The following is a 19825-nucleotide window of genomic DNA, read 5'->3' as shown; positions in this document are numbered from 1 at the left end:
GTAGACCAGCAAAATCCTCCTAAACGATAACTATGTCCACGATGTCCCTCTTGGATCCATGGCAGTGATGCAGCGTCCAACTCAGATGGTGCCCAGCCTGGGCGCCATCCGGCCATGTGGGGAGGAGAATAGGATAGTCTGGTCAGAACAGATGTGTCTACCTGGTGGGCCAACACAGAGACACACAATGGCAGGGACAGCAGCACCAGCAGCCATGGTTGCTGCAGGCTATAATGTAAGGTGTGAGTAGGCTAGGCTGAGGTAACAGGTCTTCAGTCTGGATTTGAATACTGAGATTGACGTTATAAAACACTTTTGTGTTAAGGCTGCCAGCAGTTCTTATATAAAGTATGAGTGTCCTCCCACTGTTTCCCACCCGAAAGAAGAGTGAGTTATCTGCACAGAGCTCTCCCTGTAAGGTCTGAAGACTCCTGGGTCATATCGTCCAGCAGCCTGGAGTTCTTTTTCTTCGTAGGAAAGCGACGTGTGCGCCAGTGTGCAGGAAGGGAGCTTGAGAGTGATCGCTGTACGTAGGGTGGCGGCACCTCGGTGGCTGGGGGTGCACCCCGCGTGCTTGACGTAGAAATGGAGATGGGGGGGCTCGTCTCCCGCCGGGTGTCACATACACAGTGACGGGGAAACGAGGGGGGCAGCGCCTGGCGATTCGGAGTCCGCCCCCCCCCTGAGCTTGGGAAAGGCGCCAGCAGCTGGAAGGACAAGGACAGCGACTAAGAATAGATGGGGGGTGGGAGGGAAACACCCCAAGCTTGAGTTGTCCTGCTAGGGAGACGGTTTCTGTAGCTCAGCCTGCTAAGACAGGCCTGTCAGGAAAAGCGGTTCAGTTTGCTGCAGTGTCCCCCTGACCGACTCGGAGAACAGGGCAGAGGGCGTCTTTGATTTCAGATCTGGCACTAAATTTAAACTCCAGAAACTGTACACGGTTTTGTCACATTGTCACTCCAGGGCTATTTATAGGGCCGGAGCGTCTGGGCAGGGTGGTATTTTTGGCAGCTCCTGGGGGGGCATTCCACACCCCGGTCTGTAACCCTGCCTAACTTACACACGCTCCTTTCCTGGCTTTAACATGAGTCCTGCCCCCACAGGAACGCCTGGAAAAAGAGCCGGGGTGTGGGGGCGCCACAGGGCTTCGGGTATTTAGGGCCTGAGTTGGAAAGCATGCCGAGACCGGAGGGTGATTTTCGGGAAAGCGTGGTCTTTCCCGGAAATGCCTGCTGACGGATCGCCACGCCCGAGAGAAACCCGAGCTGGGTTTGCGGTGCCGGGTGCCCAGCTGGCACAGCGGGAGCTCAGGGCCTCCGGGGCGTGGGCAGGGAGGGGCGTGGCAGAGCGTAATGCCAGGGCAGGGTGTGTCCGTGGTGTGGCCTTGGGCCAAGACACGAGGAGGCCTCTCGATGATGATGATGATGATGCTGATGCTGCTGCTGCTCTTGGCCTTACGATCCTCATAGCCTCATTGGAACACGTTGACGACGACGGGCGTGGTATTGGAACTGGACACGAGTTGTCCGTGCAAGGCAGCGTGGATTGACGGATCCCACTCCAAGCGCCTCCTGACAGCTCTCCCCAGCGCAGAAGCTTAGATGATGCACCGGGCTGACCAGACAGTTTAATAATAATAATAACTCCTTACACTTATATAGTGCTTTTCTGGACACTCCACTCAGAGCTCTTTACAGGTAATGGGGATCCCCTTCACCCCTCCCCCCCCCGTGTGCGGTAGAAAACAGAATCAACAAACACAGCCTGCAAACAGGGGGCTTGGAGACCAGAGATAGCAGCAGGTCAGTGGAGTCAGAGGGGAGGTTGGCGGTGTGTGGTTCTAGAGGTCTGAGCTGCTGAGAGAGTCATGGGGTGGGGCGCATCACTGCTTTGTGCTGGACAGACCAGCGTTGTAGCTGTGTGGAATTTGGCTGCAGCTGTTTTTAACAGCACGATTAAAAAAAAAACCCAGGACAGCAGGCGCTGGCATCAACTAACATCCAAACTAAAGCAGTAATACGCCCAGCTGCGTATACAGTACTCTTACTAAGCCCCCCCAAATTAGAGTTCAGTTAGCATTAGTGTGATATGCCGTTTCACTAGTCAGTGAGTCGAGGGAGGACGGCGCTAACTGAGGCCGAGCTCCAGTCCCTCTGCAGAAGGTCGGCACTTCTCGGCAGGAAGTTCGCACAGTTGTTTATTTCCGGGAGACCTGTGGGGTGGCTCTTCCCTCTTCCTGGAGTCACAGGGCATCGGCCGGACTGATCCTGCTCTGCTGACAGCCGTGGGTCAGCTCTCGGGTCCGCGGGTCCGGTGTAGGGGCCGGATTCTCAAACGGGCCCGGGTTCCAGAGCTCACTGCAGCGCAAGATCTGGGAGAGGATCTCGGGCAGGACGGTGGTCAGCCGGGCGGGGGCGGGGGCTGAGAGCGGACAGGCCTGGGGGTCACTGGAGCTCCGTAAGGCTGGCTGAGCCAGGGAGGGTTTCAGGCCTCAGAGAGAGAGTGAAGACAGGCCCCAGAAATAACTCTGGGAGGACAGAGTCATCGCTGAGCTCAGAGGCTCTGGAGGGGGGGGGGGGTCAGTGCACTTGCCGTCTTTCTGCAACGAAGTTTCTCTGCAACTGCGGCACTAGGGCTCCCCAGCCCCCCCCCCACACCCCCGTACAGGAGTCTGGTTTAGATTACCGCCTCAGCTCCGCGGCCAGCTTCCCCTTTCTCTCTCTCCCCTCGCGGAGAGTTGAGGAAACTGAAACTTAATTCTCTCCCTTCTCCAAAGCTCCAAAACGAATTCCTGCTTGAAGCGACGGCGCGGCCTGGTTTTCTGGGGGAGGGAAAAACCATTCTGCCCTCCTTATGTTGGGGACTGGGGGGGGGGGGGGGGAGTGAGTTTGTCTTGGGCTGTACAGACGGACCACGACGGAGACAGGAGAGGAGCCTGGGTGTGGAACAGAGGGCTGTCCCTGAGGCACGTCCCCACTGCCTGCGCTCGGGAGAGAGGAGGGGGGCTGGTCTGTGGGGCTGTCTTCTCCAACCCCCCCCCATCCCCCGTGCAGATGTTGGAGAGCCTCACCCTTTGGCAGTGACTGTGTTTGTCTGGTTACTAAGCAACCGCTCTGCTCCCTGAGTCTCGCTGCGGCCAGGGCTCCCAGTTTGCGGGCTCACACACACACACAAGCGCGCGCGCGCACACACAGAGGACCGAAACAAGTGAAAACGGATCCCCGGGCTGACGCAGACGCGCTTCTTCGCCCGACCGGGCTGTATAATCTTCCCCTTCTCTTCCTGACGCTGCCGCGCGTGTGTGAGCATCCTGCGGTTTCCGCTCTGCCACGTTTGCCGGGCCAGATCCCAGCACGAACTGGCCCTGAAACGCTGGGTTAGAGCCGCGCTGTGCTCAGAAGCCCGTGGCCTAGTCGTTGTGCGCCTCGCGCTTGTGACGAACGCTGGTGGTCTTCCCCCTCAGCCGGTTTCCAGGGCAGGGGGCAGGGAGAGAGCCATCTGGCTTTTGATTTTCCCAGCTGGGGCCGAAACAGAGTTCACAGTGAGTCAACAGTAACGAAAAAATCTCTTGTACAAGGGGGTGGGGGTGGGGTGCGTTCTTGCTGCACAGAAGACGCTGGGAAGGTCTTTTGACCACTTCCTGTGGTCCAGGCTGTGCGGTGTGAGACGCGAGGCCCCGTGGGCTGTCAGCCCGCCACTTGTGGGGGTGTAACCACCTCTGCGCCCCCCGCTTTCACCAGCGGCTGGCCGGCCGAGCTCCGAGTGTTTTTGTTTCTGTTTGTTGCTGGCGGAATTCCTACCGGAGAATTCCAGATTATGGGAATGGACAGTTATACGGCCTCCTCCCAGATTGCTTTAATTACGGCAGACGCGTTCCGCTCAATAATTCAGCGGGCTGGACCGTGCCAGTGCCTGATGGGAATGGATTGAGAGTTGCCCTCGCCGCTCCTCACCCATTTCAGAAAGTGGCTGTCCATTATTGATGAGGTTGACGCTGCAGGATTCCAGCGGGCACCCGGTTATGGATGGATAGATAAGACTTTATTGATCCCGAAGGGAAACTGATGTGTTACAGCAGCCCAAGACAAGCGAACAGAAACCAGACATCAGGATAGACGAAAAATTAGAATCCGTACAGTAGTACAAAATAAATACATAGGTGTGTGCAAAATATGATCATAGTCACTGTAAAAAACAATAGAATATGTGCACAATGTGCATAGGTTTATACAGATTGAGTGTCCAAAAAAAGTACAATGGAGCAACATGCTGTCCATAGATGAGCAGATGAAGGGCTGACAGTCCCAGCCTAGGGCAGCGTTATACACCCTGACAGCCGCCGGGAGGGAAGACCTGCAGAAACGTTCCCTTGAACACCGTAGTATCTGTGAGTATTAAAGTGGTATTGCTCAGCGGGGGGGGGGGGGTCTTTTAAAGAGCTTTCTCTCTCTCCCTTCCCCTGCGTAAGCGTTGAGCCACCTCCGTTCCCGGGTGCCAGCGACGACGCCCACGCTTGTCCATCACATCCTAACACAGGAGGCTGAGTTCCTCACTCTCGGGCCCCTGTGTCCCCCCGGCGTCCCTCTGCGTGCGTCCTCAGGCCGACCCCCCCCCACCTTCTGGGGGTGTCCTGCGGCGGCGGCTTCCCGATGCCTCCTATCAAAACCTCCGCCTGGAGGGTTCCATCGGGAGCAGGATCGAAAGATCGAAGGACGGGCGACGGCAAGACCCGACTGCTCGTGGCCGTTCTCCTCTGGTGGTCTTTCTCGTGCCGGTTCTACAGGCGGTTTAAAACGCGACGGCGCCCAGCCCAGCCTGGAGGGGGCGCTCCCTTCGTCTGGACTGGAGACGCTGGGATTTTTACTGGCTGGTTGGTGGCCTTGTTTCCGAGGTGGTGAAGCCCGCCCCCAACTAGAAATCAGGTCTTATGTGGTTGGGGTTTTTTGTGCCCTCAACACCGCCACCGAAGATCGGCGGAGCTGCAGCCCCGCGCTTTTGAAGTCCTGGCACCAGCTGAGGCCCTCTGTGGGGCCCGTTTCGGCATCGGAAAGAGCTTCTTCGCGACCAGGGGGGCGAGTGGAGGCAGGAGAACAGGCCGCCGGTGATGGGGGGGTTAAGTGAGAGCGGCTCCGTGTCGCTCTCCAGCTGTTAGCAGACGATGTTAGCAGAGAGCTGCTCCACACAGACACCTGCCCAGGAGGTTTATTATTTTTTTTAAAATCGGTTTCAGGACCCCAGCATGGGCCCTGAACTTTTGTCATCAGCCCGACCCATCGCGTCGGTTTTGCCTTTTTTGTTCTTTCCCGCCAGCCTGCAGGCTGTCCGGCCTGGAGACGGTGCTCGGGGGGGTAAACTTGGCGTTGGTGGGATTGGTTGCTTTCCTCCCTCAGCTGAAGCGATGTTCTTCAGCTGCCGGAGCCTCGGTTTTCCGCTGTGTGAGGCAGGAGGAGGCGTCTTGTGATGCAGCTCCTGGTGTGTGTGTGTGTGTCGGCTTGCAGGCCTGTAGGAGCTCCTGAGACTAAGACAGGCATGCCGCTGTTGGTTTGGTGGGGGCAGGGGGGCCCTCGGCTTCCTTTCGAGAGCTCGGACGCAGTCGGTGGTGGGGGGGGGGTCGGCTTCGCGCTTTCCCGCGGCACAGAGAACGGGAGACCCCGATTGGCTCACAGTGGGGGGAAAGGGGGGGCCTCTGGGTCTGTTGCCCTCCCCCCCTTGTCTCCCGGCTCTTCTGACCGGCCGGAGGTCCTGACCCCAGTCTGACCTCCCTCAACTCCGGACAGGGGAACGGCCAGCCCCCGTGTCTGGGGGGGGGAGGAGGGGGGTGGTCTGTCCCTCGGGAATGCAGAACAGGGAGAAGGAGGGTCTTTGTTATTTTTTTAAAAACTTTGATTTCCTCTTCAGCCCCTTCAGGAGCCTGTGGAATTGGCCGGGGAGCGCGTGTGCTGTAAGAAATGTTAAATATGAACTATTCTGCTTTTTGCCACTTGGACGCCGTGAGAACCGCGCGGTGTCGTCGAGTGGCTGAAAGCAGGATGAGAGAGAGAGAGAGAGCCCAGTTCCAGGGAAATTCCTGTTTCCTGTTGTACTCTCCCCCTCCCTCTGTTTGCCTGTGGCGGGTTGGTGGGTGCTAGGCGGTCAGGGCGCTGCCCGGTGGCGGTGTGGTTGTGTGACGGGGGTCTCTGTCTCTCTCCGCAGCTGGCTGGCGGGGTCATCCTCGGAGTGGCCCTATGGCTGCGTCACGACAACGACACCAAGAGCCTGCTGGACCTGAAGCTGGAGGGTGATGAGGCCCCCAACACCTTCTACATCGGTAAGGCGTGCTGTGTGATGTCGGGAACCCCTGGTCTCGCCACGGGCGAGTTCCCACGAATCGTGACGCGAAGCGGCCCTTCTTGCTCACTAGTCCCCGTCATGACTGATGTGCTGTGATGTACGAGCGGATAAGTACAGGTTGTGCAGCAGACATTTCACTGCAGAGATGTTCCAGCATGATCTGCATGCAGAGTTAACAAGTAGTATTTGTCAGCAAAACCATCTCAAAGTCGAGAGCGATGTTTCTATTGGATTAAGTGAGATGGATTCACAAGCCTGCTTGTTTACAGAGTAATAGGGCCTCTTCACCCCTCTGGAAGTTTTGTTGCCTCGTTCTGACTCACAGAACACGGCGCGCTGTGCAGACCTGGAAATGTATTTGAGCTATTTTATGATGTCAACTGGAGGTTTTACAAGTTACTGTGCACATTTTTCTTATATTGCAGTTCGAAATGCGCTCATCAGTGCCGATTCTTTCCCACCCCCGAAATATAAAAAGAGCGTTGTGGTTCCCCTTCAGCTGAAACGGTGCCACATTGTGTGTTTTTTTTAGTCAAGTAACATTGTCAACTACAGAAGCGCGTTGCAGCCGCTGAGGGAAAAAAAACCAATCCTCGCCCTTATCTTGTACTTCCGACAAAGTTCTCTCGTAATTCCGAGATAAGGAATAAGGAATATCGCCACGTGTGGACTTAATTTAAGCAGTGGAACTGATTGCACGTGTAACCGTTCATAACGGAGCCATCATTTCTTTGATCTCTCAATCCCACAAAACCGGTCCTCGTGCTCATAGTGATTCTGTTCAGGTTTGCTAAAAATGGCAAGATTTCATTCGGACTAAAACCCCAGGCGAGAGTAGATCCGTCCACATTCTGTAGCGCCGGACACTGACACGATCATTAAACCCGGGTGCTGGTGAGCTCGCGGTAGCTTCTAGACGCGTTCAGTGCACAGCGTAACACGGTGTACATACACTGAAGGAGTCATTGCTGTCTCGGGATTCCGAGATACTTTTCTCATAATTCCGAGATAAGGGGGCGGATTTATTTTTTGGGTGGCAGCAATGCCCGTAGTCATCCAAGCCCAGCCATCCACTGGGAGGAACTGTTCCAGACCGGAAACCTTGTGACTTTGGACAGCAGGAGACCTGATTGTCCTCCCCGGCTGCAGTGCAGCCCCAGCCAGGAGAGTCGTCTTAACCCTGCTGTTAAGCACCCCGCCTCTTCTCGACAGTGCCTGGGGCTCTTCAGTGGCCTCGCAGTCAGCACACAGGCTCACTGCCTCATCCAAAGGCAATCCTAGGTAGAGCTTGCTTCGAATGAGCAGTCTGTTCACCTGCCCCCATCCTGGTGCGTTTGTTTTGTCACGTGGATTTCCCATGCGTAGTGCCTAGGGCCTATGACATTTTTAGGGCCGACGAAGGAGGGAAACACTGGTGACTAACGAAAAACGAGCTGAAACAACGTGCTTGCGGTCAACTCTCGGTGCTCCAAATCAATAATCATACAATCTCTAGCGGCTGTTCTAGAAACTCGAAGTATCGAAGTGATGGTCGCTCGGCTCGCTCCATCAATCACGGGGTTTTTGCATTAGAAGAGTTTAATCATGTCAGTCGATGGGCATTTCCCCCTCTTTCTGCACATTGCGGAGTGAAAGTGCCCAGGGCCTACGAACACCTAAATCTGACCCCGGTCATGTGACTAAAAACCCCCAACGTTAAACCAGAGAGTGCGGTCAGGGGGCCGCAGTCAGCGAAAAGTCCCCTCGCTTCTCTCCCCTGCCGTTGTTGAGCTCAGCAGGGGGGGCAGGAAGGGTTCGTAAGCTGGAGTTTCCTTTCTCTGGAGGATGTGTGCGCAGGGGTTAATGGACAGGGACAGCTGGCAGGATGTCGGCACACAGAGCTCTTCCTGAGAAACTGCACAGGAGACGGGCCTGCGCGGCCTCCGAGCGAGGACTCGGGAGTAGGCTTTGCACATACCTCTCTTCAGCTGGGGGCATGCAGGCATTTTTAAGCCATGCCCCGATTGTGCCCGTTTTGGGTCGAGTGAAGCCAGTTTTAAGAACAGCACCACCCGTCTGCTCTGAGAAATTGCGCCAGGCCCCGCAGGAAGTCCCAGGCGGACTGGGAGCAGCTTGGTGGAAGACTAGAAAATCAGTAGCATGATGGGACCGGTCCTGAAGACCAGTCATTTCTGCTCAGGCGCTGTGACTGGGGATTTTCCAGCCTGCTAGTTTTGTTTTGCATCTTCAGAGCTGTTGACAGGCTTGAGCAGCACCAGACCGGAGATGTGAAATTTAGGGTAAACCACCGTGCCTTATCATGCTCTGTTAGACATATTTTAAGATAAACAGTCCGCAAAGGAAAACCGAATTGTGCGTCCTGCCAGCTTTCCCTGCCCCCTGGCTTCCCTGAGCTCTCTGGAAGTGGACAGGAGAGGGGTCTGAGCGCTGACGGCTGTCCAGCTGAAGGTCGTAGCTTCTGGCTGGAGCTGAGGCCATGTGGCTGCACAGGAAGGGAACATCCTGGCAGATCTTGTACAGCTCCCCCGCACACCAGCCTGTCTGGAAGGAGCTTAGCCCCTGCGGTGTCTCAGGGGGATCTCCAGCCGCTCGGCCTGTGTGTTGGGTTAATGAGTACGATCCATTGTGGTTGCCAAGTCACCTTTGCTCGGTGGGGTTTAGCCTGTAGGGCTGTGATTGTCCTGGATCAAGGCAACAGCACACACAGAGGTGGGGGGGGGGGAGGAGAGAGAGGCCTGAATGGCCAGCACGTCAAAACCCTCTATCTACTTTCCAATCCTTAGTCCTCCAAATTATACTGTCCTTCAAAAACTGCTCGTCGGTTTTCCAAGAGATATTTTAAGCCCAGATTCTGCTACGTGGTCCGTTTCCACCGGGGCAAGACGGCCAGCTAAAAACTCAAAAGGGCACAGCCCAGCCGGTGGTGGGAATTGGGTGGCAGGGTTGGTGGGACACAGCCAGGGCTGTCGAGGCCAGGGCTGGGAGAGCTTTGTACCGCACCGTGAAGATGCCAGAGACCACAGCTGACAGGCCTTCAGACACGTACTCGGCTTTGTGCCGTTGTAGGACTTCCTGCCTGGCGGGCGGCGCTGAGACTCCTGAGCGCCGTGCAGCAGCCCAGCCATGAAGTAGGGCTGTGCTCGGTGTTGCGTCATGCCTCTGCTAACGGAACTCTTCCTGTCTTGGCCGGATGCGAGTGTGAGTAAGAGCATTTGCCGGATGAATAATGGTAAAGGAGGGAGTGGGACCTCCTCTTCAGCTGCTTTTACTAGACGTTGGAATAGGGGCGCGGAAGAGACTCCTGGAGGTGATCCTTGTGGTCGATTTTCAGGTTTTGGGTACTACGAGTTCTGGTGCAAACCGTGCCCGGGCTGGAGGGGTAGTTTCTGACCTCGGCTGTGCAGGTCACGTCTGTGGCTCATGTACGAGGCCCAGCTTGTCATGAAATAGATCCCAGCTGTTCTAGGGGTTGTCAGGGCAGCACTAGGAAGGGTTAATCTCAAGCTGGTGTTGAGACAATAGCTGCCAGAGTGTCTCGGGCAAGATGAGTTCCTGTTCCCATTTCCCTTGGCTCCCTCTCATTGTCCACGGTCTTCCTATCACAGGGACAGCTTAGCAGCGTCCTGTGCTGTTTTTCCTTCTGTTCTATTTCTGTCACTGTCCCTTAACCTCTCGTCCTGCTGCCCTCTTACCCTTGTGGAGGAAGGAGTTGTTTTTCTGTACCTTTGTCCCAGGAAAGATCTTTCCTGAAGCAGCAGGGAACTGCACAGTAGAAGACCTACTGATGTAGTGGCCAGCAGCTGTATCACCCTGCAGCTCCCAGCTGGCAGCCCCACTGGAGCTCAGCAGTGTGAGCCTGGTCAGTACCTGGAGGGGAGACTCCTGGGAAAGCTGAGGCTGCTGCTGAAAGAGGTGTTAGTGGGGCCAGCAGGGGGCGCTCACACTGCGGTCTGTGTGGGTCCTAATGCCCCAGTATAGTGACGGGGACACTATACTGTAAACAGGCGCCGTCCTTCGGATGAGACGTAAAACCGAGGTCCTGACTCTCTGTGGTCATTAAAAATCCCAGGGCGTCTCTTGAAAAGAGTAGGGGTGTTACCCCGGTGTCCTGGCCAAATTTCCACCTGGCCTTTACCAGTCATGGCCTCCTAATAACCCCCATCTCTGAACTGGCTTCATCACTCTGCTCTCCTCCCCACTGAGAGCTGGTGTGTGTGAGAGGACTGGAGCATCATCCAGGTGGGGCTGCACACTGGTGGTGGTGGAGGGGATCCCCATGACCTGTAAAGAGCTTTGAGTGGAGTGTCCAGAAAAGTGCTATATAAGTGTAAGGAGTTGTTGTTGTTGTTGTTGTTATTATTATTATTATTATTATCAATGTGAGGACTGGAAAAGCCACTGAACCTCTTTGGAATAGCCCACCAAAAGGCTTGAGACGCCCAGCCTGCCCCCCGGTTCCCCCCCGCCCCGCGCTGCCTCGGCATCTCGAGCGCATGCAGCGCATGCCCATCACGAGCCCCCGCAGACCCCGCTGTGTCACGATGAGGGACGGCTGCCGGCGCCGAGGAGGCCGGCCCGGCCCATATTGGATCAGGGGTTTCGTCACCCCAGGGCCTCACTTAGAAGAATTGCAACGCGACTCGGTTAGCGCTGCCCGGTGGACCGCTCAATCAGTCTGCCTCCGCGGCCCCTGCTACAGAGTCCCGGGGCTTTGTCTGCGATTACAGAGAGAGTGTCAGCAATTATTAATGATTATTAAGACCTCTTAGGATAACAGTAATGTGGTCGATAAGTGGAAAAGCCTGTGTATTCACTTGCACCTTCAATTTCTGAGAGAGATAAGGTCCACCGCAGCAGCAACTTGCATTCGTACCTTGTTGAGATTCCGTATGTACCCCCTCGCCCCCTACAGGACACGTGGTGCATTGCTGTTGGATTCTCAGTGCCGAAGGTGTGGCGGCTCGTGGAAGTGATCTCTATAAATGGAAACACTGACTTGCACGTTAACAGTGAGACAGCTGGAAGGAACGTTTTTTTTTCTTTTTTCTTCCTCCAAGTCAAAGTTAACAGTGAGAAATTCCAGCCCCTCTGTCGTAATTTGGAAAAACAGAACACTCTGGGGTGTGTTGTGACCACACTTTGCAGGCGGCTGGAGCTGAGAATGCCTGCGCAATTTTGTGTGTTTGTCGGGGAGGGGTGGTACCATGTGGTTTTGCGCTGTGTCAGCTGGAAACCTGTGGTGAGAAAGTGTTTCCATCCTTTTTATTTGCCTGTTGGGATGGCAGCTGTCTGTTTGGAAACTGAGGACTCAAAAATACATTTGCTGGAAGTTTGTTGAATGCAGACGAGGGAGGAGAACCAGGGACCTCGCTGTACTGCAAGTGAGATGAGGCCTGGATAGATTTTTTGGTGGATTGATACTTGGACTGCTTACAAAACCTTTGAGGCCTGTTTTTTGTCACTCTTATCAAAGCCTCCAGTTCGCCTAATTATCAAGGGTGAAAATCCTTTGCTTGGCAGATAGTGACAACCCCTCTAAAATGCATTTGTTCTTCCGAAGTGATCAAAGGGAGCCAGCATGCAGTTTCGAAATCACTGTGATCACAGTGGCCTTTTTTCACAGGCTGCTTCACTTGTAGGGGGAGGGAGAGAGAGGCTTGTGTTGCATCTCGAGTCCGAACTGCCCCATGCTTGTGAGGCTCTCTGCCAGTCGGGCCTGGCACTCTCTGTAATAAGCCTGAAGCTTATTGAACAACTCCCAGGGACCGGGCACGAGCCATCGCTAATAGCTGTAAATCGCTCCCTGGAAAATGTCGGTAATAAATCCGGGCAGCTCTTCGGAAAGAGTGGAGCAGCCAGTCGTTCAATTAACTCTGTCCTCATCGCCCGGCCGCGGGGAGGAGGAGGAGGAGGAGGAAACTGATACAGCAGCCCCCGCGCGTGACCAGAGCTCTGCCGCTGAGAGATCGATAGGGCTTCCCTGCTTCCTGCTGGCTTCTGAGGGATGGGTGCGTGGGCCGAAAAAGGGTGAAAAATGAAACAAAAGTCAAATGCGAGGTGTACCGGGACCTCCAGGCTGGGGGTACCCTATTTAACGGGGTCCAGCCTGGGGTGACAAAACGGAACCGCTGGCACAGCGGCGGCCGGACTGGACTGAGCCCGTTTGTCGGGGTCCAGTCTGGTAGAGCAGGGCGCGGCGGGCAGCAACACCACAAAAACGTGGGGTGTGTGTGTTTGTGTGTTTGTGTGTTTGTGTCTTCCCCAGTGAAAATCCGTGATGGGACAGGCAAAAAGTAAAAGAACCCCCTCTGGGACTGTCGGAATAAAAACTCCCCCTTCCGGGGGTGTCCCTGCTCGTCCCATTGCGGGGGGTGTCCGGTGTGCCTTTATGGGACCTGCCCAGCTGGGGCTCATCCTCTAGAAGCTGGGACTACAGAGACCAGGGCTCTGCCTCCACACTGGCCATGCCCCCGCGTAACGCCACAGGAGATATAGACGACGTGTGGGATTTCCTCACCTTGACTGCAGAGCCGAGCTGCGTAAAAAGTTTAGCTGGGTTGTGGCGTCAGGTGCTTTTTCTTGCAGTTTGATCAGGGAGACAAAGACTTTTAATAATAATAATAATTGCGTACACTTATATAGCGCTTTTCTGGACACTCCACTCAAAGCGCTTTACAGGTAATGGGGATCCCCTCCACCCCCACCAGTGTGCAGCATCCACCTGGATGATGCGACGGCAGCCATAGTGCGCCAGAACGCTCCCCACACATGAGCTCTCAGCAGGGAGGAGAGCAGAGTGATGAAGCCAGTTCAGAGATGGGGATTGGGGATTATTAGGAGGCCATGATTGGTAAAGGCCAATGGGAAATTTGGCCAGGACGCCGGGGTAACACCCCTACTCTTTTCGAGTAGAGCTGGGATTTTTAATGACCACAGAGAGTCAGGACCTCGGTTTTACGTCTCATCTGAAGGACAGCGCCTGTTTACAGTATAGTGTCCCCGTCACTATACTGGGGCATTAGGACCCACTTGGACTGCAGGGTGAGCGCCCCCTGCTGGCCCCACTAACCTCTTCCAGCAGCAGCCTTAGTTTTTCCCTGGAGGTCTCCCATCCAGGTACTGGCCAGGCTCACACCTGCTGAGCTCCAGTGGGGCTGCCAGTTGTGAGATACAGTGAGATACAGGGTGATATGGCTGTTGACTTTTGAAGCGTTAAAGTTCTAAAGAGTGCTTTTTCCTCACTCAAAGTAAAGACATCATGAGCGTGTAGGAAAAGCCCTCCCTTCGGTCGTTATATTAACTTGCAGATGGGTTTTATTTTTTATTAATTGGAGGGAGGGCCTGAGTTTTGCATTTAAAGACGGGCTTTTGTGTCAGGAGGTGGAGACTTCATTGAGAAACCCAGCATCGCATGCATGCGGTGACGGGGAACTGCCCCTGACAGGAAATGTCATTTGTCACCGCGCTGTGAGAAAAGGGACCCGCCCGCCTCGCCTGAGCTGAGCCCCCACCCCCGCGCTCGCTGCCCGCTGCCGCTCCCAGCTCCCACGGCCCGCTCAGAGCTCTCCACGCGGGGGCCAGAGCCTTCTCCCAGCGATGCTTGCACAGGGGGAAGTCGTGGCGGCATTTATCCGTGGAGACGGACTTGTAATATCAGCAGGGCAGATGGCACACTTGGAGAGCCCTCTTGCTGCTTCTCCTTTTTTTCCTTCCTCTTCAGAAGTACTGTTCTTTGTCAGCGGTCTGTTCTAGGCCTGGTGAAAGTGCAGGGGATGCTGCCCAGTACAGAGCTGTCCATGACAGGCATGCAGAGGCAGGGATGACCACAGAAGTAAAGTGACAGTTCCGCAGGGCTGGGAATTACTGAGAAGATAAGATCACTTTATTAGCCATATACAATTTGTCTCCTCACAGACCCCAGCTTGCTCTCCATGAGACACACAGACAGGGAGAGAGAAGCTGGGGGTCAGAGCGCAGGGTCAGCCATTTATACAGCACCCCTGGAGCAGCTGGGGTTAAGGGCCTTGCTCAGGGGCCCAACGGAGTAGGATTCCTCTGCTGGCCGCAGGATTTGAACCAGCAACCCTCCAGCCACAGGCGCAGATCCACCACAACGCCCCTTGAATAGCCTCTCCCCCCTCACCACCAGTCATCCCAGCCCGGGCCGGTGTAGAATTTGTCAGCTCAGTGCCGGGCAGCCCTAAGAGCCCAGCCAGAGGCACAGGCAGCCCCCAGAGACTCCCCCCACAGTGGGGTCTCACTCCCGAGCTGAAACGCTGAAGGCTGCAGGTTCCTGCCCTATCCTGTACGCTGCTCAGGTGACGACAGCACTGCCTTCGCCGACAAAGATGGGAAAAGAAATTAAATCGCAGGAGCTATGTAAGGAAGTGATTGCTGCTCGTGTATAATCATTTGTAAAAATATATGCAGTTAAGTATGTTTGAATTACAGTGCTTTTACGTCATGACCTGGTCATATATCAGAAGTGTTGTTTCATGGGGTTCACCAACCCTGACTGGGGCAGTTCTGCTGCCCCCTTTTCTACCCCCTAGGCATGAGGGCGCCCCCACTCTTCTGGTGTCTCTTACAGCAAAGCTCCTAGTTTTATTCATTGTCAGTAAGTTACTGGGCTCTTACAGCACGTGTCCTGTGAGCACTGCTGGCAGCCTGTCAGTGTCTGGTGGGAGCAGGTGGGAGCCTTGCCGGTACCTGGATGGGGGACTCCTAGGAAAGCTGGGTTGCTGCTGGAAGAGCTGTTATCAGAACCAGTAGGGGGCGCTCAACATGTGGCCTGTGTGGGTCCTAATGCCCCAGTATAGCGACAGTAACGCCATACTGTAAAAAAGGCGGATGAGACTTTTTAGATTGAAATTCACAGATCTAGAACCGAGAGTTGTACGTTAAAAGATGGCAAGGTCCACCACAGCCCCACCCCTGCACCACAACAACGACTTCCATTTGCACCCTGTTGAGATTCTCTATATACACCCTCGCCCCCTACAGGACACAGGGTGCATTGCAGCTGGATTCTCAGTTCCGAAGGTGTGGTGCCAATGGTGGCTCATGGAAGATTCTCCATGAATAGAAACACTGGCTTGCGTGTGATGGCTCGCTATGAAATAGTGATGATGAAGATTATTACTGGGCTTGCCCACAGTTGCAGAATATTTTCCAGCCCAGGTCACTTCCTCCACATGCTCCACTTGCCTGGGGAGGGCCATCTTCACTTGGCAAAGCACAGCACTGCGGAGGAGCTCAGTGTTTCGGCACCCAGCATGTCAGCAGCACGGCGCGGTTTCTGGCACTGCCGTTTGTGTGAGGTAGGCAGTGAGAGACAGAGAGAGGCCAATTAAATCTGTTAGCTCTAACACTGCTGCTTCCACACCCAGGAGCTGTCAAACAGATGGTTTCCAAATGCAGGCGCCTTTCAGTCCCACCTTTAGTTCATCACACCCCCATCCCCCAAATAAAAATGAAGGAAGGGTTCGGTTAGGTTTTTATACTCGCGTATTTGCACGTATGCCCCGATACAAAGACGTGTAGGAATCACCAGAACGTAAACGCAGAACAGCAGCAGCAACCTCAAGTTCAGTAACATACAAGTTGGGGAAAAAGCAAGTCAGCCAAGCAGTGCTAGAAGACACTTAGTGTGAGGCAGTGGTGGGGGTAGAGTTCGGTAATCTGACAGCTTGTGGGAAAACACCGTCTCTGAACCTGGACGTATGTGCCTTTTCTGCTCCTGTAACGCTTACCAGAGGACAGGGGGGAGAACAGTGCGAAACCAGGGTGATGGTTATCCTTTGCAATACTCTCAGCCCACCTGAGACGGGGAGCTGTAAGAATGTCCAGTGATGGACTGGGCTGACCTGATCACCCCCTGCAACTCTGCTGCCAAGCCACACTGTAATACCATACCTGGAAAATGTAGTACTGACAGTTCAAGATGGACCACAGTTTGAGGTAAGAGTGCTGTTGCACCTTCTTTGTGGCCCCAGGTGCATGCTGGGACTATGTGAAATCATTTGTAGAGCAGGTACCCAGGAACTTGAAGCTGCTAATCTCCACAGCCCCCCCCCTCCAGCTCTTTGGTTTTGCTGACGTTAAGGGAGAGGTTGTTGTCAAGGCTCCACTCCACCAGGTGCCTGACCTCATCCCTGCAGCCGTCTCATTGTTACTGGGGATTCGGCCAGTGATGAGATAAGATCACCTTATTGGCCACATACAATTTCTTGCATTAGGAATTTGTCTTGTCGTAGACCCCAGCTTGCTCTGCATGAGACACACGGACAGGGAGAGAGAAGCTGGGGGTCAGAGCGCAGGGTCAGCCATTTATACAGCGCCCCTGGCGCAGCTGGGGTTAAGGGCCTTGCTCAGGGGCCCAACGGAGTAGGATTCCTCTGCCGGCTGCGGGATTTGAACTGGCAACCTTCCAGTCACAGGCGCCGATCCTGAGCCACAGAGCCACCGCCCCACCCGGTGGTGAGGGCAGTATCATCGGCATACATGTAGCTGGAACTGATACTCTGGCCAGCACCGTCGTGGGTAAACAAGCAGAACAGCTGGGGGCTAAGCACACGGCCCCGAGGGGCACCCATATTGATGGTCAGTGTGGAAGAAAGCATTCCATCGCCCCTGGGCCAGCCAGGACGTTCCTCAAGGATGCGTCGAGGAAGGCAGGAGCCTGCAGGAGGAAAGCAAAGCCACACCGCGCGGGGACTGGAGCCAGCTCGCGCTCGGAGCCTGCAGCAGCCACGTGATGGGCAGCGGAGCCCGGCGGGCGGGGGCGCCGTTTGCAGGGCCCGACGCCGACGCCTGCGCGGGAAGGCGAGATGGGGAGCAGCAGGAGGGTTCCTCTGGAAAGACTGCAGCGAGATGTTGTCGAGTGGGCCTCAGTCCCCCTGGCTGGCCCTCGTGCTTGGCAGTCCGTTCTTGAAACGTTTCCCCTGGGGGGGGGGGGGGTTAGTTCCTGCTGCGGCTTCCTCTGTGTGTGTGTGTTCAGGGCCTGCAGTGTTTCTTCCTGCAGTCCTCAGCCAGCCCTGTGACCCTCAGGAGAGGGGCGGGCTCTCGGAGAGCTCTCGGCTTTCCTGATCTCGCCATGTCTTCACGCCAGGAATCCTGGGAAATCTCCCGGCAGGCTCGTGAGTTGGCCCAGGAAGGCCCTGCCTTTGCAAAGTTTTTCTTCGGATTTTTTTTTCGTCTTTGCAAGACGAGACAAGGCAGCTGGGCTGTCTGGGCCACTTCGCGGGGAGGGCGAAGGGTTTGAGGCAGAGGGGGGAGCCGCTGTGTGATGAAGAAAAGCTGTTCGCACTCTTGCGAGTTCAGAATTCAGCTTATTTGTCATAGGCACAAGTGCAATGAAGGGCTTATTTGCATGAAAGCTCTGATACAAAGGCATTGAGGAAACGCCAACAACGTACACACAGAACAGCCGCAGCAAAAACAACAAAGTTAAAAGACACTCAACTTAAATTCAACCCAGCGCAAGCAGTGCCACAAAACCACAGCGTGAGTCAGTGGTGGGGGTAGAGTTCAATAGCCTGACAGCTTGTGGGAAAACCCTGTCTCTGAACCTGGAGGTGTGTGCCTTTTCTGCTCCTGTAACGCTTACCAGAGGACAGGGGCGAGAACAGTGCGAAACCAGGGTGGTTGCTATCCTTTGCAGTACTCTCAGCCCACCTGAGATGGGGAGCTGTACTCCAGTGATGGCCTGGGCTGACCTGATCACCCCTTCTGGTCAGACAGTGAGCTGCTGCCGAGCCACACTGTAATGCCACACCAAGCACTCTGTCAATAGTAAAAGAAGAAGAGAGAGTTGGAAGATAGACCACGTTTTTTCCAGCTGTCTGGGGAAGTACAGTAAAGGTACTGGAGCTCCTTTTGTGTAGCTGCAGTTGCATGCTGGGACCACGTGAAATCATTAGTAAAGCAGGTGCTAGGTCTCCACAGCCACCCCAGTGACGTGAATATGGGCGTGTCTCAGAGGTGACAAAACGGGACTTTGCTGACGTTGAGGGAGAGATGATTGTCAGTGCTCCACTCCACCCAGTTCCCGACCTCATCCCTGTAGGCTGTCTCCTCATTCCCGGTGATTCGGCCAGTGGTGGTAGTGTCATCTGCATATTTGTGGATGGAGCTGTGTCTGGCCACACAGTCGTGGGTGAACAAGACAGCAGGGGGCCGAGCACACAGCCCTGAGGGACGCCTATATTGACGGTCCGCGTGGCAGAAAGCCATCAACCCTCACAGTCTGCCAGTCAGGAAGTGCAGAATCCAGCTGCAGAGACAGGCGCTGATGCTCAAATCATTGAGCTTGCTGACTAGTCTGGGATCTGCGCCTGTGGCTGGAGGGTTGCCGGTTCAAATCCCACAGCCGGCAGAGGAATCCTATTCCTTTGGGCCCCTGAGCAAGGCCCTGAACCCTAACTGCTCCAGGTGCACCATATTAATGGCTGACCCTGCGCTCTGACCCCAAGCTTCTCTCCCTGTCTGTGTGTCTCATGGAGCGCAAGCTGGGGTATGTGCAAAGATAAATTCCTAACACAAGAAATTGTATATGGCCAATAAATGATGTTGTTGTTGAACTGTAGTGTTAGTGGCAGAGCTGTAATTAATGAATATTAGTCTGAAGATTTGTGTCTTTATCATCCCAAGGAGCCAGGGCAGTGTAAAGAGCCAGGGAAATAGCGTTGTCAGTGGATGCTGGTATTCAAACTGCAGGGCTCTCAGCACTCAGGTACCATAGTGCTAATATGCCTCATGACCAGCCATTCAAAGCATTTCATTTCAGTAGATGTGAGCGCTGCTGGTCTCATTAAAACAGGCCACAGTGGTTTTCTTCGGCACTGATATAGTGGTGGTTTTCTTAAGAGTCTCTCAAGCACCATTTCGATGTCCTAAAACCCGGTTGGATTATGAGAGTCAGGAGAGCTCAGCTTTCCTCCTTTTTATGCCAGCAGGTATATCGGCCTGCAGCTCCCAGCTGGCAGCCCCACTGGAGCTCAACAGATGTGAGCCTGGCCAGTACCTGGAGGGGAGACTCCTGGGAAAGCTGAGGCTGCTGCTGGAAGAGGTGTTAGTGGGGCCAGTAGGGGGCGCTCACCCTGCAGTCTGTGTGGGTCCTTATGCCCCAGTATAGTGACGGGGACACTATACTGTAAACAGGCGCCGTCTTTCGGATGAGACGTAAAACCGAGGTCCTGACTCTTTGTGGTCATTAAAAATCCCAGGGCGTCTCTCGAGAAGAGTAGGGGTGTTACCCCAGTGTCCTGGCCAAATTTCCCCCTGCCCTTTACCAGTCATGGCCTCCTAATAACCCCCATCTCTGAACTGGCCTCATCACTCTGCTCTCCTCCCCACTGAGAGCTGGTGTGTGTGAGAGGACTGGAGCATCATCCAGGGGGGGCTGCACACTGGTGGGGGTGGAGGGGATCCCCATTACCTGTAAAGAGCTTTGAGTGGGGTGTCCAGGAAAGTGCTATATAAGTGTAAGGAGGTA

The 19825-nt window shown here is 54.9% G+C and overlaps 1 protein-coding gene across 1 annotated transcript in view; it reads left to right on the top strand.

The window, feature by feature from the left end:
* The window catches only part of LOC148819660 (CD81 protein-like), a 36689-nt gene that overhangs the window by 4044 nt on the left and 12820 nt on the right, over positions 1 to 19825 (top strand). The window contains exon 2 of the mRNA XM_088935113.1: positions 6193 to 6307. Coding sequence (XP_088791239.1) covers positions 6193 to 6307 — 115 coding nt within the window. The remainder of the gene's footprint in view (positions 1 to 6192; positions 6308 to 19825) is intronic.

This window comes from Atractosteus spatula, chromosome 16 (assembly GCF_055471065.1).
Source record: "Atractosteus spatula isolate fAtrSpa1 chromosome 16, fAtrSpa1.hap1, whole genome shotgun sequence".
In the NCBI taxonomy this organism is placed as follows: Eukaryota; Metazoa; Chordata; class Actinopteri; order Semionotiformes; family Lepisosteidae; genus Atractosteus; species Atractosteus spatula.
The sequence above is the reverse complement of the archived record's forward strand: the minus strand, read 5'-3'. Positions and strand labels throughout refer to the sequence as shown.